General features: G+C 35.2%; 2 protein-coding genes across 3 annotated transcripts in view; one reads left to right on the forward strand and one right to left on the reverse strand.

Annotated features, from left to right (window-relative positions):
• LOC120776176 (guanine nucleotide-releasing factor 2) overlaps positions 1-16,948 on the reverse strand; it is a 52,339-nt gene extending 35,391 nt beyond the window's left edge. Inside the window, exon 1 of one of the 2 annotated variants that reach the window (XM_040106792.1) lies at positions 16,545-16,948. In XM_040106792.1, coding sequence (XP_039962726.1) covers positions 16,545-16,572 — 28 coding nt within the window. In that variant the 5' untranslated portion in view covers positions 16,573-16,948. Of the gene's footprint in view, positions 1-9,490; positions 10,737-16,544 lie in introns of those variants that run through there. The other variant, XM_040106790.1, reaches the window with a different exon arrangement.
• A 535-nt stretch (positions 16,949-17,483) lies between these two features.
• Positions 17,484-18,715, forward strand: LOC120776178 (melanoma-associated antigen D4). The gene is made up of 5 exons (XM_040106795.1): positions 17,484-17,763; positions 17,824-17,992; positions 18,054-18,210; positions 18,271-18,343; positions 18,412-18,715. Exons 1-5 carry the CDS (start codon positions 17,593-17,595, stop codon positions 18,499-18,501), a joined length of 660 nt encoding a protein of 219 aa, XP_039962729.1. The 5' UTR covers positions 17,484-17,592; the 3' UTR covers positions 18,502-18,715.
• The last annotated feature ends 1,549 nt before the right edge of the window (positions 18,716-20,264 follow it).

A 20,264-nucleotide genomic window follows, 5' to 3' on the forward strand; every position in this document is an offset into this window, starting at 1 on the left:
CTTTAAAAGTTGTGCAATAATATGTAATTAATTTAAAAAAATTACATATATTACTCACGCTGCCGCAAAAAAACACAAATATATCCATTTTTTTTTTTTTTGCCTTTAAAACCTTACCCAAACCAAAGGCACCCTCCCCCCTAATAATGAGTTGATAATAACATTTTTCAGACAGTCGAAAAACTGGGGTGTCAGAGCACAGAGAAACATATTCAAAATAAGCGATCGATAATTTTTTCCCCAATTAATTTACAAATGCAGCCATTTCAAAAATGTAAGCAGTTTTTTTTCAAAATTTTCCATTAGGTGCGCCCCGAAGTAAACAACTTTTTCAAAAAACTCGAAGTATTTAAAAAAAAATTGTTAGAAAATATGGTAAAAATGATGTGATCAGTCTCTAACTGCAAGTTACAAACCTTACTTGTTCGAAATTCGCCATAATTTTGTTTATATGTATTAGTGATGAGAATTGCATTGCCAACAGAAACAGAAACTTGCTATTTATTGTTTATTTTAATCATTACATGTATGAAAAACACTCCATTATTCTGTTATTATTCAAAACACTTGTTAACGATCTTTCATATTAATCACCTTTTAGCAGTTTTAATTTGGTTGTAATCATAATATTTGTACCTATGTCTGGTTACCTGCATTATTGGCATTATTAAAATTGTAAATAAATATTTTTGTACAAGAATTGAAACAAACACTTATCGGAAATTAGATATTGCCAGTATTTTGTTGAAAATACTGAAAGTTCTTTGACATGCTTACTCATCATAAATGCCAGACCAAAACAAATAATCAAAATGAGTCAAGTATTGTTATTCATCCCTTTCAGAGTAATGAAGTGGCGATAAAAATGCATTAAATACACTAATCATTTTAATAATTTTGAAATTGTTTCTTTTGAAGTATTTTCAAATTGCTAGCTATATGGTTATATCGAACGCTCTACCTACAAGCACTTTCAAATACGTTAAAATCATATATTTCGTAGTTTCAAAAGTACAAAGTTGTATTCTGACAGCTGTCATAAATGGTTGTCAAGCCAAAATGACATAAATAAAGAATAGACAGTTGGACAATTACATTTTTGAGTGTTTTTAACACAAAAACTTACAATCTTATATTGGAAATTTAACAGTTTTTTTCGTTTATGACGTAGCATGTCACAATCTCTTACTCTATCGTACTACTGTATGGTATAAGCATTAACAAGAAGAATGAAGTCAGTAAAGTTTTTGTACAAAATTCCGAAAATGTTGAATGTATTCTTGGGTTTTTTGGGCTCATATAAATAAGTGTTCCAATTTCGGTGGGGCGCTATACCATAAAGTAGTTGCTCCGCACGGAGGAGAGAGTGGGGAGAGAACGGCACTGGCAGCAGGCAACAAGAATGCGCCACGCCGAGCTACTAACGGGAGGGTACAATCTTCCAATTTTTAAAGATATGATCAACCTCCCCCCAGACAATTTGTCTCCTTGCCGTGCTCTATACAGGGCACTGCAGGCTCAGGAAGCACTTGTACAATATTGACATAGTCTCTTGCGCAAACTGCCGGTTTTGAGACATGGAACAGGGAACTCCAGAATACCTGATTCTATATTACCATCTACGTGGGCAGGGATCACATCACGTCAGTCCAGCATCCAGCAACTGAAATTGTTCAGAGTGCTGAGTTACTTTTTCTCCTTTTAGTTTACCAAAATCAAGGCTAGAATGAGGATGGTACAAAGAGTGTTGCTACGATCATCCCACCGAATCAATGGATTTTTTTTTGTTTAGTCTATTTGAAACGACTATAGATATGTATATAAAATACTTTCAGAAATTATTATATCTTCATATCTCAGCCAGATTTGTTTATAAATTTACATTCTCGGATATATTCACTTTTGAATATTTTTTGTATGAATCATAGTAATTACACTCAGTGTCCATTTACCACAAACGCATTCTTTGCTGAATCATTTCGTAATTTCTCGACCAAAATTAGTATACGATTTGTCTAATTGCTTAGAATATAATCAATTTCAGCAATTGACTCTTCACTGACATTCACACCAATTAATTGCGTAAGATACTCGTAACTATATGCAGGTATATATGTATGTATTCTAATTCACAGATGAGCATACTTTGAGTGCCAAAATCACTGGCGACCGATTCTCCAACAGGTAGAACACTGTGTCACTGATATTTTCAATAATTGTTTACTTTATGATAAGAGTTTTATAGGCACTTTGTATGCACTTTGAATGCGATACGAGTGGGTTCGACACTTGCAACGCGTCACAAGTCAAGACCGATGTGAAACTGAAGTGAAAAGCGTTAAAAGAGCCAGAATAATACAAAAGTAAGCATACCATATACCAAATAGAACGCCTACGAAACTCAAAATCGCCAGCGACAACGCCGTCATCAACCATATGTGTGTATGTACATATGTACTATAAATGTCCATATAAATCATATGGTTATGTATACATACATATATGTAAATTCACACTTAAGTACGATATGACGACTGCATGTTTGGCACACGTTCTTACGTTTTTTTTTTTAATTTTTGATCATTAAGCTCGGCGTAAAATGAGTTAACTTTAAAGTATGTTTATAGTGTCGGCGCTGCGGGCAATGAAGCTTATAATCGTATAAAGAGTATGTTGGGTTGGGTGGTGGTAGCTTTGTAAGAAAATATTTATAGCAGCAAATGTACTGTTACGAGGGTTGCCTTTTATGTTTCGGGAATGGAGAACGAAAAGAAATATTAATACGCTTTATTGGTTTTCTGAATATTTTCCAATAAGATCTATATACTTTTACATGCGTTGAAACCAATTTGCGAAGCCCTTTTGCCACTCTGATTGAGGTATTTCCAAAATTTGCCACCTATCCCGATGGCACAGACGTGTTACGAAGTACCTCTATCGTATTTTTATTGCTCTCGACCAATCGACACGAGCCTTTTTTGAGGGATCAACAAATTGTGTGGGATGGAACGTGAAAAAGAATATTCTACAAACAAATATTCTGGTCCCACTAATGCCTATAGTTATCTCAATCTTATAATAAGTCGCATAACGGTTTTGCAGTATCAGTTCACGCACAGCATTAATAGTTTTCGGAACAACAACTGATTTTGGACGACCTTCAGGAAATTCTTCTTTTAGTGATCTTCGACCTGGATCGAAATCACCATACTATCGGTAAACACTGACCCTAGTTGGAGCTTCATCACCAATAATTTAACTAAGTTCGTCGAGGCACTGTGGCTGAGTTAATCCACCTCGAAAGTTGTAAAAAATAATCGCGCGAAAATGGTCCCGATTGCATTCCACTTTTTGGCCGAGATGAATATTTCATGTTACTGTAAACAACACAAATACGCTCGTATGTCAAAACGTTCTGAGTATGTATACCATCAAAAATGCCAAACTTTACGATAAGGTTGTGAGTTACAAGATTGTAACACTAGGGTAGCCAAATCCCGAAATATAAAAGGCAACCTACGTATTATATGTTCGGAATTAAATTTCATATTGTCACTTATTTCACATTAATACAGAGTGAGAAGTTTCGGGTTTCGCCTTCTTTGTTCTTTAGAATTCGAAAACCAAACAGCGTGACTTTATTTTAGAGAGAAAAAGCCGAGCGCTCGGATATATATTTCATTATTTTTGCTAATCAGCAGAGCTGAACGTATTGTAATTTTATTCTTTAATGGTATTTCGCAGGGTATGTTCATATCTAATAAATTTAGTGTTTTAAGAAGTACATACTGGTATATGGTAATAGGCATGGTGAAATTTTGTATGAAAATACTTTAAATGGAATTCGTGTTCATTATCAACAAAGCGATTTTCGTCAACTATTTTGAAAAGCAAGAAAACATCAACCAGAAATTTTGATCCGTTTTTAAGAAATGCTCCGCATTTCCTGCTGGAAATTAATTTCTAAAAAAATTGAAAAATCTCTTTAAATGTATTTCTAGGCAAAAAATAAGTTTCATGAAAAGTAAATGTAGGGTTTTATTTTATAGTATTATTTCTCATCTTTGAAGAGCCGCTCCCAATTTAATATTGTAAGAATTTGAAAAATTCGAGCAACGGAAATTGTCGCGGTCCAAAGGTTAAGTGCTCACTGCATCTACCCTCACAGCCACCCATAAATAGCATATACTGTCTGCTCTTGCTCTCTTGATCTCGCGAAAATATCCCGCGTATATGCGAGTTATTTCAATGCATTTTTCAGCGCTTTAGACAAGTTTTTTTAGCGAAATTAATTGCGCACACGTTCCATGACATTTATTTATAAGTGCGAATAAGCATTGTCATAAATTTTTGTAGAATTCATTAAGGTGGTCCTCGCCACGTCGGAAATAATTTTAATTCCATATCAATTGTATCAATCAATCTTATTAGGTATTACAGGTATTACAATCTTCCGGTTTGGTCCATATAAACTGCGCCCCAAACCGAATCAATACTTTTACCAGAAATTTCGAGATTTTCAAGGAATCACGTCCCTAGAATCGCTGAAAATGTTTCAGAAGTGTGAAACAGGCTAAAAGCATTCAATGAAGGTAGAGAAGGCATCGAAAATTTGCCTCATGTGAGTCTTCCATTCACGTCTACTAATTGTGAGAACATCGAAAAAGTTAAAGAAACAGTGCTTGAAAATTGTGTAGGCATCAGAGAGATGGTCGAGGATCTCAACACATTTTGGTTAATGTTTTGGTTATAAAGCGTTTCAGTAATAAATATTTGTATTAAAATACGTGAAAATGTATTTTTTCAGTCCGGGTCAAATTTGATCAGATGGTAAAAACGGAATTAATTTCATATATTGAACTGGTACAGTTCTTTATTAGAAAGCCATATTAATTTTCTTTATTGTCCTATTTTTTAAATGGACAAGTAAAAGTTTCTAAACAAAAAATACGTATATACATATATCACCAAAGTATACATTGAAATTCTTAATATCTTTAGAATCACCATAATAGTGTCATATCCATTTGTATGTATGACGATATCTCTCAACAATGAGCCTAATTATGTCATGCTCAACTGACTACATGTTCGCAATGAGTTGACAACAGGAACAACAGAATGTGTTGTATACACAACTGACATTACTGTTACTTCTTTACAATTCGTTCATTAATATTTTGACAATCTTGTGTTCGTAAGATGATTTTTCGTGGCGCCCGCGTAATCTAGATTATGTTCTCTGTTAAATTGTGCTTAAGCGGATACACCAAATCTACACGAACCGTGCGAGAAATCCTGTCAACTTAGGTCGGATCATTTTTGTTGCGAAGAATTGAATGTTTAGGAGTCAGAAAATTCGATTAATTTAGCTTTTTTATGCTATGTGAGCTATGATAGGTGTGTAATTATAAAATATAACAGATTCGGTATTTCTACGCTCTACGTGTTACTATTCTTACTGGGTGGATCCCTTTTGCACAAACGTGAATTTCATTTCAATGCGAACGAGTGATCATATAAAACGAAACGTATGAACTGGTTGCTGTGAAAACGAATAACAAGCTAAAATTAACATTTTGTGGTTTGCGCACTTAGAACCGCAAAGTTATTTATACACTAAATAGAAATACACATTCGTACATACAGATATGTCCCTATCTTCATTACGACATGCCTAGAAACATTGATGACTAATGACAGAAGTATTCGTTTTGGTATAATCGCCATTAGTTGAACCCTTTGTTATGCGTATGGGAGACAAAATCGCTTTTTGTTTTGCTACTTTTCAAGGCGTTTCATATTATTAATGTTCCTCATTATACTCTCGCAACACGTTGTATAGGGTAAAATAATTGTGTTGCCCTGAAGGTTATATAAAATACCTAAAGCTTCCGAGATGTCTCTATATTTAGGTATATCCATCAAAATAATCAGGGCGATTTCTCTCCTTTTGTTGGTCGGTCCATGCAAGTGATAGGTCATCCGTGGTTTAAAAATATAGGTATAATTAAAATATGGTTTACATACGATTTGATTGATTTTACTAATGGTAAAAACAAGGTCATTGACCCCATCAAGGATCTAAACTAGAAGCCATTGACCTCGGAAAGGTTTGTGCATCTGGTTAGAGGTATACAACGGGGTCATTGCTCTCGTGAAGGGTTGTAGACATCGCTTAAGATCATTGATCTGAAACCACTAAAGACCATTGACATCGGAAAAGCTTGTGCATACCCCGCTAAAAGTATGCAAAAAGGTCATTGATCTCGTAAAATGTTGTAGATATCGCTTAAGGTCTATGAGCTCCGGAAGGTTTGAAAGGCCTTTGATCTCGAGGAGAATTGTAGACCTCACTAAACGGCATAGATCTCATAACAAACAAAACATCTAAAATTGTCAAAAACAGACTGCACATTTCCAAATACGTTAATCAGAAACCGTAAAAGTTTAACAACTTGTGTATTTCTACTATCAATACATACCGATAATATCGGCTAATCTAGGAGATATATTAATTAATTACCGAGTGCATATTTTCCTGATAAAAAGGTGACCTTGTGCCAAAAATTCAATAAATCTTGGTAAAATTGCGTGGAAAAATATTCTCGAACATTTTTCTGATTAATGCCCAGGGTGCATGCAATCAGCCTAAACCTACCCCAGATCTCAATACAGCGATTTTCGACTTTCAGGTTGACCTTACTACCATGTTTTACTCACATCTGCAATTATTCTCCCGCGTTTGATCCTCACAAATTGCGAGAGTATAAAATCTTCGGTTATACCCGAAGTTGGCACTTCCTTACTTGTTTTTGTTTAGAAGCCAGCCATTCACCTTTTTCTTTTCGCGTATTAATTAGAGGAGCCAATTGATGCTTCAGACACAGAATTTGTTTTGTTTTGTTAGAGAATTAGCACGTAAACTGTTAGAGAGTGGAAGCTGTTCAATTATGGCCGATACTGTTGTTTACATGCAGCTATGTTCGGAATTCAAACTATCTTCAATACTCTGTATTGAAATGCTACAAAGACATATTAAACATATAGGTCAAATATTTTGGTCTTCGATTGGCCTCTTTTTACTCACTTTGTTAATATTTTGCTCTTGGTAAAAGATTTGCATGTGAAAGCTTTGGCAAAATATTTTAATACAAGAAAATATATGAATACATCATTAAAAAGGCATAACCTCTTTCCTCTGTATTTGATTTGGTTATGTGAGTTGCTCGATAAGGTCGCCATTCCTCAAAATTAATCGAAAGGAAAATAATGATAGACAGGTATTTGTAAAAAAAAATATAAGACCTTATTTATTTTATTTATAATAATTCATATAACAAAAAGAGTTTTATTATATAAATACATAAACGCAGCCGTCTTGTAATTATAACTAGGTGAAAAATTCTAATTGCTAAGGGTTAGTAAAGATGTAAGTTGCTTAAATATATTTTAACAAATCGTTGGTTTTTAAGAATCTATATACAATCATCACGTTTTTTTCTGAAGGTTCACTTAGTAGTTTTATGAGATCAATGTTGCCAGAGTTGTGGGCTGTTGGGTGAAGCATCGGACAGAGTGTGAGTAAGTGTTTGATAGAAGCGGTGACATCGCAAAGGGGGCAAATGGATGGGCTTTTACCCGATAGTAAGTGGGCGTGTGTTATGATAGTGTGTCCAATCCTTAATCGAGTATATGTCTTCATTGCGCTAGTTGGAACTGTTGACGAGTAGATTATACGATTTCTGGCTGGGTTTATGACCGCGTAGTGGTGTTTAAATGTTTTCCATTCGCTTGCGTTTTTTTGATGCCTTTTGAGCTTAATAAGGTTAAGAATGTCTTGCTTGGATGAGACGTAGTATGTTAAGGCAGGAGTCCTGGCTACATTTTTCACAGCGAGGTCTGCAAAGTGGTTGCCTGTAATACCAGCATGGCCAGGGACCTTATATATGTTTATTTATGAACTAAAATCAATTTGAGTAAATATAGACTAAAGGCGAGTAGGTCGCTGATTCAAAATCTCTCTTCCCTGAAACCTATAAAGTATGTATGTAAGTACATATGTATGTACATATGTCTCGACCAATGTGTTTATTTCTAACATCAAATTCTTTTAAAATTAAGGATTTATTCTCAGCAATCTGGGGCCGTATTTGCGAAAAGTTCCAAAAGATACTTCATATTAATTAAACTAGATGGAGAGTACAACTTTTCTCTTGCTAGATACTTAATCTTAATGTATATCTTAGAATGACTTTCAATTTAGCTTTTATCTGTGTTTTTTTGTGAAGGGTCTGCAATGTATTGCGCACCAGCAAATGTAGGGGCATACTTGTCCGCTCGAGTGTACGTTCCGAAACTCATAAAAACTCAACATATGAGTAAGAGATAAATAGATAAGGTATGTCATTTTTATGCCATTATACCCGTATTTTAAGCGGCAATGAATTGTTTTATTAATAACACTGCTCACCGAGTTGGATCATTTCAGATATCTTTACAACATCAAGTTTGTAGAGTTGCTGCCTATCAGCAATGACGATAGCAAAAGCAAATATACTCCAAATAAATTTAAATTTTATCATATTTATTATATATATACTTATTTTATATATATTTATTATGTACATATATATATGTATTCGCGTAAACCCAACCGATAAACAAGCTGGCGATGGAAATGTAATTACTTGTGTTTTGGAATTGAATTCAGAGAGAGTTACATCTTGAACTGAATTTCTGTAGCTAAGTTGGGTTATGTTAGGTTAAGCCGATAAATCTCACAAAGACAGCTCTGTACGTTGGTACAGACATCACACTCTCATAATTTGACGGAGCGTTTTGAGTTAATCAAAAATTTGTTAAGGAGGTTAATATCAATCCCAGCCACTTCGGTAGGTTTGCCAAAGTTGCGACTACCGAGACATTTCAATCTCAGTCTGGCAAAAGCCGGACAATAGAGGAGAAAATAACAAGATGATTCCATTTCGTGATACTCCATATACATATAATACATAGCTTTAGTAAAGAGAGTCCAATAAATATTTAGCCACACCGCGTTTGAGCTTATAGAAAAGTGTGCGGTCAGAACACCTACAATTGCGGCGAAATTAACTTTGCCAAGAGCAAGTACTTCAGATTACGATTAACTCTGGCCCAGAAGGATCTCACAGTCGCATAAATTCAGTTGACCCGGCCTTTCCCGAGCACACAAGATGTCCAGAGATCTTGCTAATAACACAAGAGGACAACGGATTACCGACTCACATACAATCGGATAAAATATAGGTAATGGCGCCCTTCCAAGCAAGCTCATCGGCTTTCCTTTTTCCGGCGATACCGCTATAACTGGGCATCCAAACAATCCCTATACGAAAGAAGCTTAATGCAAATGAGTTTACAAAGAACCTTGGCTATATTTCTTAAGTATTACAAGAAATTAGTCACTTAAGGCTAGTGAATATAACTTGACATTCTTGCATATACGCACCTCTGCTGTACGACACACCCGCGCCATCGGCATCATCAAAAGCAGGATTTGCACAGCAACGGCTATCTCCGACAGCGGCGTCAGCACTCGCGGCACGTGAAAATGGACGCGGTTTGCGATTTTTAACGCGTAAGCGTAACTCGGTACTTAAAATACGCATCGCTGCGTAAATATAACGTAAAACTTACACACACACACACACAAACGGTAAACAATTAACGGCAGAGCTCACAATGAGAATGACTTCATTTGCTTTGTTAGCGCACTTAATGAACTTTTCGGTTAAACACACAGCACATTAAAATTAATTTTCTTCTCAAAACACTCCACACAATTTCTATTTCAATTATTTCACACTCAAAATTTATTATTTTCCTTTTTCCAACTTGCACATGCCAACAACATGCAGCTTGCAACAAAACTGAAAGTGCAGTCAAAATTAGGCATAAAAACTGCCTACACTTCCCAACACTAGAACCACCACCAGCGCCAGCAAACAAATCTTAATTGCGTTCCGGTTAAGGCTGGTCACAAGCGCTGTGTGGCACAAGCGGCAACTGATGCGCAGCTGCCTGAAGGGTTGGTTGGTTGCTTGCTTGGTTGTTAACGACAGCAGCGCTATTGGAACGCTCATATGCCAAAAATACCGAAACTGACAGTGATCTCTGATGGACAGACAGTAAGTAGTTATGTTCACAGCAACCGTCGCTACTAAAGTTGAATGCCAACTGCTGTAACTATTGGCATCAGCAGTCAATCGCCGCTGTCGCTGTCGCTGTCGCTGTTACAGCTGCTGCTAACGCTGCTTTTACGATTGCTGCCTCTGCTGCGGCTTTTTAGTAACTGTGCGCGATGAAAGCATGTATACAATTTAAAATATCGTGTGTATTATTGTAAATTGTTCAACACAGTTCGACAGTCATTTACTTCACCATTTATCCATTCATGCAGTGGAATCAAAAACTATATTCGAACACAACAAAAATGAAAAAATTCAAGAAAAAAACACACTAAATTTGTTGGTCGAATGGACAGAAAGTGAGTTGTGGCGCGTCGAATTGAGGCTTTGGCGAGTTGTGTGTTGCTGATTTGAGTTCATTTACAAGTATACAATAGTGTTTTGCTTTTCTATTAGTTTCTACTAGCATTTATTGAACTTATTGCTTTTGTTGCTATTGTTGTTGTTGCTGTCACTAGTTTACGGCACGTAAGGCGCTGTTACGAAAAAAACATATTATTGCACAGGCACAGGCTATGTAAAAGCTTTTGCTCGTATACGCTTCACTATATAATATGAACATATACATATGTATGTAATGTATTGTAATATAAATATATGTATTGTAATGCATACGAAAATATAGCGAAATCGTTGCTTTTCTATAATTTCAATATTGACTTTGCAATAACATATATAGATATTTTCGCTGTAAGTCATAGCACTACATGAGCACAACAACACCACCACCTCAACTACCACATTTTATGTACATATGTATGTATAGACAATTTTGTGGCGTATATTTCTTTCCGCACAGTTCAATGTATTGTCTCACCGCAATTTCAATTTCATCGATCTATTTTCGATTTGTATTTTATTATTTCACTTTTCTTTGTTATTGTATTATTTATTGAAAAATTTTCTGTTTTGATTTTTTTACGTGGAAATCTTTCAGTGATCGCGTTTTGCGGTTATGTCTACAATAAGTTTTTCCCGCAGCGTTTATAGTTACTTGTGCTCGTACTAGAGTCAGTTAGCTGCTCACAACGCAATCGTCTACTAAATGCTCTTTGCTTTTGCTATCGTCAATGTTGTTAGTCGTGCTAAAAGCTAGCAAATCGTGTCTTATCAAATGCGAAATAATAAATTTAAATGCACACATACATAGATAGGCATTTTTTATACATATGATGTGTATGTGTGTATTTGTATATTGATCAGGCGCATACATTGGGGTGGGGTGGTACAAATGTACATACATACATACATTCGTTAGCTAAGGCAGAAGACAATAGGCGTATTTGTTGCAGTGACTGTCGACGACTTTGAAAGGCGTGCGGAGATAATGGCAATTGAATAGAAAGATATGAGGTGGCCATAGCAAATGTTGGATATATCTTGTCAACAAAAAGAAAGATGGTATTAAGTAACTTAATACTCAAGTAGAAAGAAGGAACTGGAAATGAATGAAAACGTTGACTTTAGCTTTAACAACTAATAGGATCGTTTAGAGTAAGGAAATCACAATACTAGCACAAGACAAGAAAAAGAGGAAACGCTATAAGCAAGTGATCCTACTTTTTCAGGTTAAAATCATCGAATAATTCAATATAAATAACACCTTTCCTCATAACAACTAAACCAAAACCGTCAGCATTTTAAATAATTTTCATATTAAAACTTCCGATGTTTTCAGAACCAACCTCAGCAGATAAAAAAAAAAAACAAATCGGAGATCGGTCTAACAGTGCTTAAAATAAAATAATGATGAACTGAAGTTTCGCTCGCGAGCTTTATGCGTAAGCAAGGGTGTGTCAAAGCAAAATCATAAAAGTACTTTAATTGAAAATTGAGAAAATCGATCGAAAACGAGTGTTTTTTTAATCATCTCATTCATATAAATAGACCCAAATGACCTTAAGTCATGTTCCAGACATTTTATTTTCTGACTGATTTTTGAAAAATGCTTGCCTATTAAAAGCTTCCAGTATTGTCGAACAGAAAAGGTCACATTCGAAATATGACTTTTTTTTTTGGTTTGAATAAATATTATTGCTCTAAAAGGGGTTTGATATCATACGACTTCCCGACTTAACTGAAGCATCACCAATTTCGAAATTTTAGAAGACAAGACAAAACTACAAACGCCAAGATTTAAACTATAGCCACAATGAACACACTATTTCCCCGAACCCTAAGCAACTACGAAGAGGAAATAATACCAAAAATTATGCGATATTTAAACTTGAAGTTAATTTAATTTTTTATTAAATAATCAATTTAATTAATTATAAGATTTTTGAGATAAGCCAAATTATTTAAAAATAGTTTTTATTAAAAAAATATATATGTATATACATACATATGTATATTATATGTATTATATTTATTTATAAAAATTTATAAACATTTATAAGTAATTTATTTTGTAATAATGTGTATATTGTTAGAATTCTTACAACTGGTCACATTAGAATATTTTATGTATGTATCTTCGCCAACAGTCGGTAATTTGAGAGTCATGTGCGTATTTTGCCAAATTCCCTCCAAGCCACCCACAAAAACCCCAATCTACAAAGGTACAAACAAATAACACTGAATCACACACACTTACATACATAGATGTGTGTACAGTGGTTTTCGAAAGAAAAGCAGTGCGACGATCAATCTTTCAGAGCCACTAATAATAATTGAAAAATATTTTGTGACCACCGTTGTTAAGCTGTTTATCGTAATGAAACTTGGTAAACATGTTTCTCGGCATCGGTTGGTATTGCAGATGGGCGTAATCGGACCACGCCACAAAACGCCATTAAGAGAAAACCCATAAAGGGACATTCTTCCCACATTCCAATGTAACAGGGCGATAATGGGCGAAATCAGACTGCAACCGCGCCTACTTCTTATATAACACAATTTTAAATTCCACTTGATTCTTTCCTTTCTAATGTACAACTCAAGAAGGAATTATATAACGTTATAAAACTTTTCAAGAACAACATCTTTGGAGTATACCAGCTTTTGATCAAAAATTGTTCAAATCGAACCAAAACTGTTCAAGCCACTAGGAACCAAATATTTGGACCGCAGTACCTATAGTTGACTTTTTCCCCAAAGATCAGTCCATGAGTGAGATATATAATTGAAATTCAGGAATAATCCTTTCCTGACAATGGTATGTCTGAGTGTCAAAAATGGGCTACTCTGAAAACCTTATCTGCTAAAAGTTCCTGAGAAGGAAGGAATTTGATGTAGATATTCTCGGGGTATATGAGAACAAGTATTATTCCATATAAAGAACTTTGAGAATATAAAAAGGTGCATATTTCCTTGATCATAGTGTGAATGTTTATTTTGATAACATGGTATAACGTTTCATAGACATATACTACTTATATAATTTAGCCCTTCTTGGCTTTACTTTTTCATGTAGACAAATATTTAGAATAGTCCCTTAAAACATACGATCCAGCAAGTGAAGACATTAGCAAGAAAAAATACAGCAAACCCTCTCTATTGTTTTTTCCAACCAACCCACTGATAAATTTGGCTCGGACTGGTAGTTTAAACTGCGAGCGTAAACCGAGTCGATATTTTTTTTATGTTCGTATGAAGTTTAATCCTCATATGTCAATTAGTGTATGTATTTTTGTTGTTTGTTTAAAAGTGAGAAGTCGTGGAAACTTGGCTCATGTCAGTATGTTAAATGATGATAAAACCGTATATCCTAAAGAAATAGTGCTTGAAAATCATTGTGTTGGCACCAGAGGGATGTAAACATCTTGGTTAACGTTTTGGGTATGAAGTGTGTCAATATTCGACACGTACCTGAACTTTTTGCAAAAACGACGTTGAACAGAAGTCGTAAAGTTGACAATGTAACTGTGAACCCTGTGGAGATGCTCTTTTTTGATTACTTTTTCAAACGTCCAATAAGGAATACTACTTTGCCGTTTTGAGGAGTTTTCGTGAAGCAATTCGTTGTAAATGACCGGATCGGAAAATTGATGGATTTTTACAACGATAATGCCCTACAAAATTTTATCATGATTCTTAAGTTTTTGGCGAAACAAGAAACGAGAGTCACCGTATTCGCCATATTTAGCTCCCTGTAAGTTTTTAAGTCATTCGCTGAAGGTACCGAAGACCATCCCAGCCAAGAAAGTGTATACAAAATTGGATTAAATGCTGACATGATTGCAGTGAAAAACGAAATTGGTGGCAATTTGAAGGCGATAATAATCACTTGTACTAAAAACAAGTGAAATTTTTGTTGGCCAGTCCGGGTCATATTTGACGATTAAAAAGTATATAGATTTGTATATGTGCACATGAGATGTACTATTAGAGTTATTTCAAATTTTTCAACTTCAAGAGCGCCTTGCTACTGTTTGGAGCATCACTGTATGCTCACGTGTTCAAATGTGAAGAGAGTGAGCACGAGTGTAAACATAAAAGTTTGAGCTTTTAACCAATTAATACCAGCTGAGAGCCACACGACAACGCTCATATTCACTAATGCAAAAGCGTTTCTCAATTTCGTCATTATATGGTAGGTAATCTTGACCGGCAGGTAAATTAGTTTTTATATATAAATGATCTTACAATATTTTGCTTTGTTTACTAAACCTTTGTAACCAGGCGTATTTTATAGTAAAACATGTTAAATATTAATTTGTTCATTTAAACGTTCATAGCATAAAAGAGTAAAAGAGCTGTTTATTTAGTTTTTTCAGTTTGAATTGGAGCTAAGCGTATGGTGGTCTCAACTAAGTAGTTTGTTTGCAGATTGTAGCGTTACTCTAAGCAATAATTTGTGCCAAACTTTGTGAATACATATTTTTAAATAAAAAAATATTTCCATGCATCCAACAATATCCAGCAATACATCCAGGTCCGATCCGAACGATAAGTTAGGATATTGTAGCACTTCCTTGGATAATAATATACTATGCTAAATTTAGTGAAGATATCTTGTTAAATAAAAAGTTTCCATGATCACTTCAACAAGCTAATGATCAAGAACTTAACTTGTTGGAAAAATGTTGCTTTTGTTATTTGTAGGAAGATGACAGTTCATTAGCTACATATGTATGTATGTATGTACTCTACTATTCTATAACTAAGATAGTAAAAACAAGGCATTGCATAAGGTTTGGAAATTCCAAAAATAAGTAGCTAAGCACCAACAAAAGTGTAGTATTTTGAAAGGTTTTCCCTCTTATATCGATACACAAGTACTAACAAATAATCGGCTTGGTTATTTTAAAACCAATTAATAACGAATACAACTGTTCGAAACGCCAAAAAGCACGAGTTATATTTATTTAAGACAGTTAAATATTTTGTGGAAATTAAACACTGTGCTCGTCGTAAAACCGAAGCACTGCAACTTTTACTTCCACTTAGTGCTATGCTCCAGCACAATGCATAACGGTCACACGGGGCATGAGCAGCGATGCGTTCAGAGGAAGTGCGCTGCAACAGCGTCTACTGACTCCTCTGCTTACTTACTCGGTGATCTATGGTTATACAAAACTGCAATGGCATCGCTGAAACAACTTTTCACACCAAAATGAATACATACAACAATATAGAGTTTGTGTTGTTGTTGACAAGGAATGCAATACCACAGTGGAATTGGGGTAGAGTGAGGCGCCTGTTTGCCGATGATGGCGTTCAAAGTTGCAGCCAAGACGAACGTGTATGCCTGTATGTATGAATAAATGATGTGCTTCTCCTTGCGTATGCGGGCGGATGCTTGAAAATGCTATACTGTCTGCAGCTAAATTGTACTGCACGCGAATGGAGCAACAATCACAGCATTTCGTTAGAGTGTACACACACAATCATTTTACACCTCCCGAATGTTAAAAATAAACTTGTTGATAAAAATACACACGAGAAAGGAGATCCAATGGGAACAAATTCCATATGCGTAAAACGTGCAGATTTCGATGCTACAGATTTTTTAAGGCATGTTAACCACATTTGTAATACTAGTTAAAATATTTTATGATGATTCATGCTCTGTGTAGGGCGCTGGTTTATAGCAGCGGGTTTGTGGTTGCCTATAACTGTAGCACGCATTTTTGGAAAAAGCTGGTATGGCATGGTAAGGCATGATGCAAATCGAATGCTATTTTTTGTATAAGAGCAACTGTCAATTGTCCGGATATTTAGAACTTCACTGCGGCAAATACTTTTGCACAAATTCTTAGTATCACAAACATGATTAGACAAAGTATGGTTTGGTACAGCTTTCCACTAATCCTTTCTCAAAATCGGACACTTAAGTACATATTAGTGGAATGGAGATGTAGTTTTACTTACCGACTTTTTGCAGGGCATTCATGTTCATTTTCCTTTCCAATCCACTTTGCTGCAGGAGCTTTGCTGACTTTTGCGGAAACTGCTACTCGCCTGCTGGGCTATTTTACTCGTGTTTTTGTGTCACTAAATTCCTTCTGATTACAATTTACATATTCACTTTGATATACATATGTAGGTATAATATTGCATTTACATATTTTCTATTACTTTTCACTTTTATTTTTGTATCAATAGCACATTTTAATTTGCACACGCGTATATTCTATTTATTCCAATTCACTTCAGCATATTTTTCACTATAAATTCAATTTGACTTTTTAGCATTTCTTCATTTTAGGGCACTTTTCAGAACGACATATACTTCGCGCTGTCTACACTTCTGCTTCTGTCGCTGTCGCTGCCACTATGTACGCGAGGATGAATGGTAAAAACGATTGTATGTGTGTTGAATTTTTTGCTCCCTTCTGTTGGGAGAGCACCGGTGACTCTCTTTATATTTAACTTTTGATTATACATTTTCGCCACTAGATGTCCGTCGTTGTTGTCTGACATTTTCCCTTACACGATTCGTAAACAAAATAGTGGTTCGATAAAATTCACACTTCGTGAGCTATCTGAAAAATATTTAATAGATAATTACATTATTTCAAGTAAAAAATTAAATAAATTTAAATTTGAATACTTTAAATATAATAATTCAATAATAAGACAGCTAAATTCTGATTGGACTTTACAACATAATTCAATTGGTAAGTTAGTGATGTGACCACTACCTGATGTTATTCACTATCGTTTCCTAATTTATTAAAATTTTGGTATTTTGTTAATACAAGGCCAATTTTTGACGGGATCTTTATTGCTTAAAATAAAAAAAATAATGTAATTTATTTTAATAAAGTTTTCTTCAGTATAATATTCGACTAATTTTAGGTGCTAACCGATAGACTTTTGTATATCGATACATATAAATGTGGCATCTTTAAAAATTACTATTAGTAAATACAATTGGCGCTTTTTTAATCCTCCAAAATATTAGCCTTTTAAAAAAATGGAAGACGAGGAGAAGCTTGCTCAATGTCGAAATGCAATTTTGGTATTTGCAATCAACAATATTGAAAATAATCTCCCTATAAAGGAAGAAGAAATGCGTGAAATACTTGGCAAAGACAAAGCACTCCTCAAGGAATGTCTACCAAGTGTAATTCAAACATTGAAAAAGGTAATTAATATATTAATTAAATAAATTTATGTGCCTAAAGAGTTTGTGTTTCATTTATAGATTTATGGAATAGTTTTACAGCGTGTACCTGAAACTAGAAAATATATTTGCTATTCGGAGTTAAGTGCATCCTCCACAGCAGAGTATGATTTGGAACAGATCCGCCATTTAACATTATTATTTATTATACTGTCTTATCTGTTAATGAAAGATTGCCGTGTGGATGAAGGTATTTAGAAAATATATATAAAACCCCCAAAATAATATTAAATTACGCATACTATTTGCAGAGCAACTATTTAATTTCCTCAAAGGCCTACGGATAGATATCGACGAGGAGCATACATACTTTACAGGAAATCTGAGAAAGCTTATTTGTGAAACATTTGTAAAGCAATTATATTTGAAGCGAGAAAAATCCGATTCAGAAACAGACATGGAAACAAGGCATGCACATACGTCATTTCAAATTGTCTAATTGATAAAAATAATTTTTAATACTTTTAGGTATTTGTTCTCGTGGGGTTATCGCGCTACTATGGAATTTCCACCAAAAGATGTTTTACAACAAACTGCGGGGGTACATTTTTTTTTAACTGTTAATATAAAACACCATTTGTAATTATAATTTGTTTTGCTTAATTTCAGATTCTTGGCAAGGAAGCCAGGGATTTCGTCTCTGTATACAACAAATATTATTCAAATGATAATAATGAAGAACCAATGGCTGTGGACTAAATGAATTAATAAAAATCATATCATTCTTGTTATAGCTGTACCCATTAAACATTTTTTACTAACCATGTATGTATGTCAACATTTCTTAACTAGCTCTAGTTTCTTTCATATTTCTAAAATTACAATTTAACTTATTTTACAGTATTTTTAAAGTTTATACTTATATTCATTGTATAGTATAGTTATAATATAAAAAACTAGGTTATTCTAAATACTAATGATTTTCCATAAGCAAACAATTGTACCAGTTTGATTGTTACAGGCGGTGTGCTTTTATGAAAAGCTGCATTTTTTAACTTCTTTGTTTTTACGTGTATCTTGTTTAACTACTTGTTTGATCACATAAGTCAGAACTTTTTATCTTAGTGGGTTATGAATCAGCTTGTCAACTTGTTATATATGTATATATATTTATACGGTCTCTGATGTTTCGTTCTGAGCTCGATTCCAAGTGTAGCCAGGTCCTTCTCCACCTGGTCTTTCCAACGGAGTGAAGGTCTTACTCTTCCTCTACTTCCCTCGGTGAGTACTGCGTCGAATACTTTCAGAACTGGAGTGCTTTCATCCATTCGAACTTATGACTGTTAGCAGTGACGTAGGAGCCAAGTGGCAAATGCGAAGACTGTTTGTTTGATGACAGGAGATATTTCGGCTTGCCCTCATTCACTACCAGAGCCAATTGCATGGTGTGATCAGTTGTTGATTTTCCAGGTCTAATGCCACACTTGCTTTTGACGATAGGCTTTAATATATCACACAATACGCTGGATAGAAGTTGACGCAGAGTGTCCGGTTTTCCTTTTGTGTATTAGACAGAGCACACTTAAATTCCAATCATCGAGCATGCTTCCATCCGACCATATGCTACAAAGAAGTTGATGCATGCTCGTTATCAGTTCTTCGCCGACGTATTTGAATAGCTGGGCCGACAATCCATCGGCCGTCGTTCTTCAGACAGGTAATTGTTATTCCAACTTCTTCATGGTCGGGCAATGGAACGTCCGCTCCATCGTCATCGGGTGGGGAATCGGATTCACCATCTCTTGGTGTTATACTTTTGGAAAAGTGTTCCCTTCATAATTTTAATATGCTCTGGGCATCAGTCACTAGATCACCTCTAGGGGTTCTACAAAAGCATGCTCCGGTCTTGAAAGCTTCTGTCACCGCACCTTTTCGTAGAATTTTCGAACATTTCCCCTGTCGGCCAGCTTTTCAAGCTCTTCGTGCTCACGCATTTCGGCATCTCTCTTTGTTTTACCTGCAAATGCGTCTCGCTTCCCTCTTCAACTCTCGGTATCTATCCCATCCCCCAAGTGTTGTTGTCGATTGTAACGTTGCGCTGCGACACGGCACTCCTTATTGTACCAGCTGTTCTTTGGCATTTTCCGAAACCCAATAGTGTCGTTTGCAGCTGTACTTAAGGTGCTTGAGATGCCGTCCCACAGTTCCCTTATACCGAGTTGCTGATGAGTGCTCTCAGAGTGCAGGAGTGCAAGTTGAATAGAAAATCATTCGGCTGTCTATTAAACCCTGTTACAGAACCCTAATTTTCTTATTTCTGTTGGTATCTATTGGGACTACAAAAGGCTACTGAGTGAGCTATTGATCCCGGATGTATGTCTGGAAACTATTTTTAGAATGGTTTATATTCCATTAAATTACTCTATACTATCTTTTGACAGAAGGCCTGTTACGCGGCCTACCTATCATTGTGCTTAGCACAATCCGTTCCACTGCCACGTGTCTGTTTATATTATATTTAG

Source organism: Bactrocera tryoni, chromosome 4 (assembly GCF_016617805.1).
Source record: "Bactrocera tryoni isolate S06 chromosome 4, CSIRO_BtryS06_freeze2, whole genome shotgun sequence".
NCBI classification, from domain to species: domain Eukaryota; kingdom Metazoa; phylum Arthropoda; class Insecta; order Diptera; family Tephritidae; genus Bactrocera; species Bactrocera tryoni.

Bases quoted from the DNA above. Each gene is read 5' to 3' on its own strand.
- LOC120776178 (XM_040106795.1), top strand. From the start codon at position 17,593: ATGGAAGACGAGGAGAAGCTTGCTCAATGTCGAAATGCAATTTTGGTA. The intron at 17,764-17,823 runs GTAATTAATATA...TTTCATTTATAG, and splicing joins TAATTCAAACATTGAAAAAG to ATTTATGGAATAGTTTTACA. The intron at 18,344-18,411 runs GTACATTTTTTT...GCTTAATTTCAG, and splicing joins TTTTACAACAAACTGCGGGG to ATTCTTGGCAAGGAAGCCAG.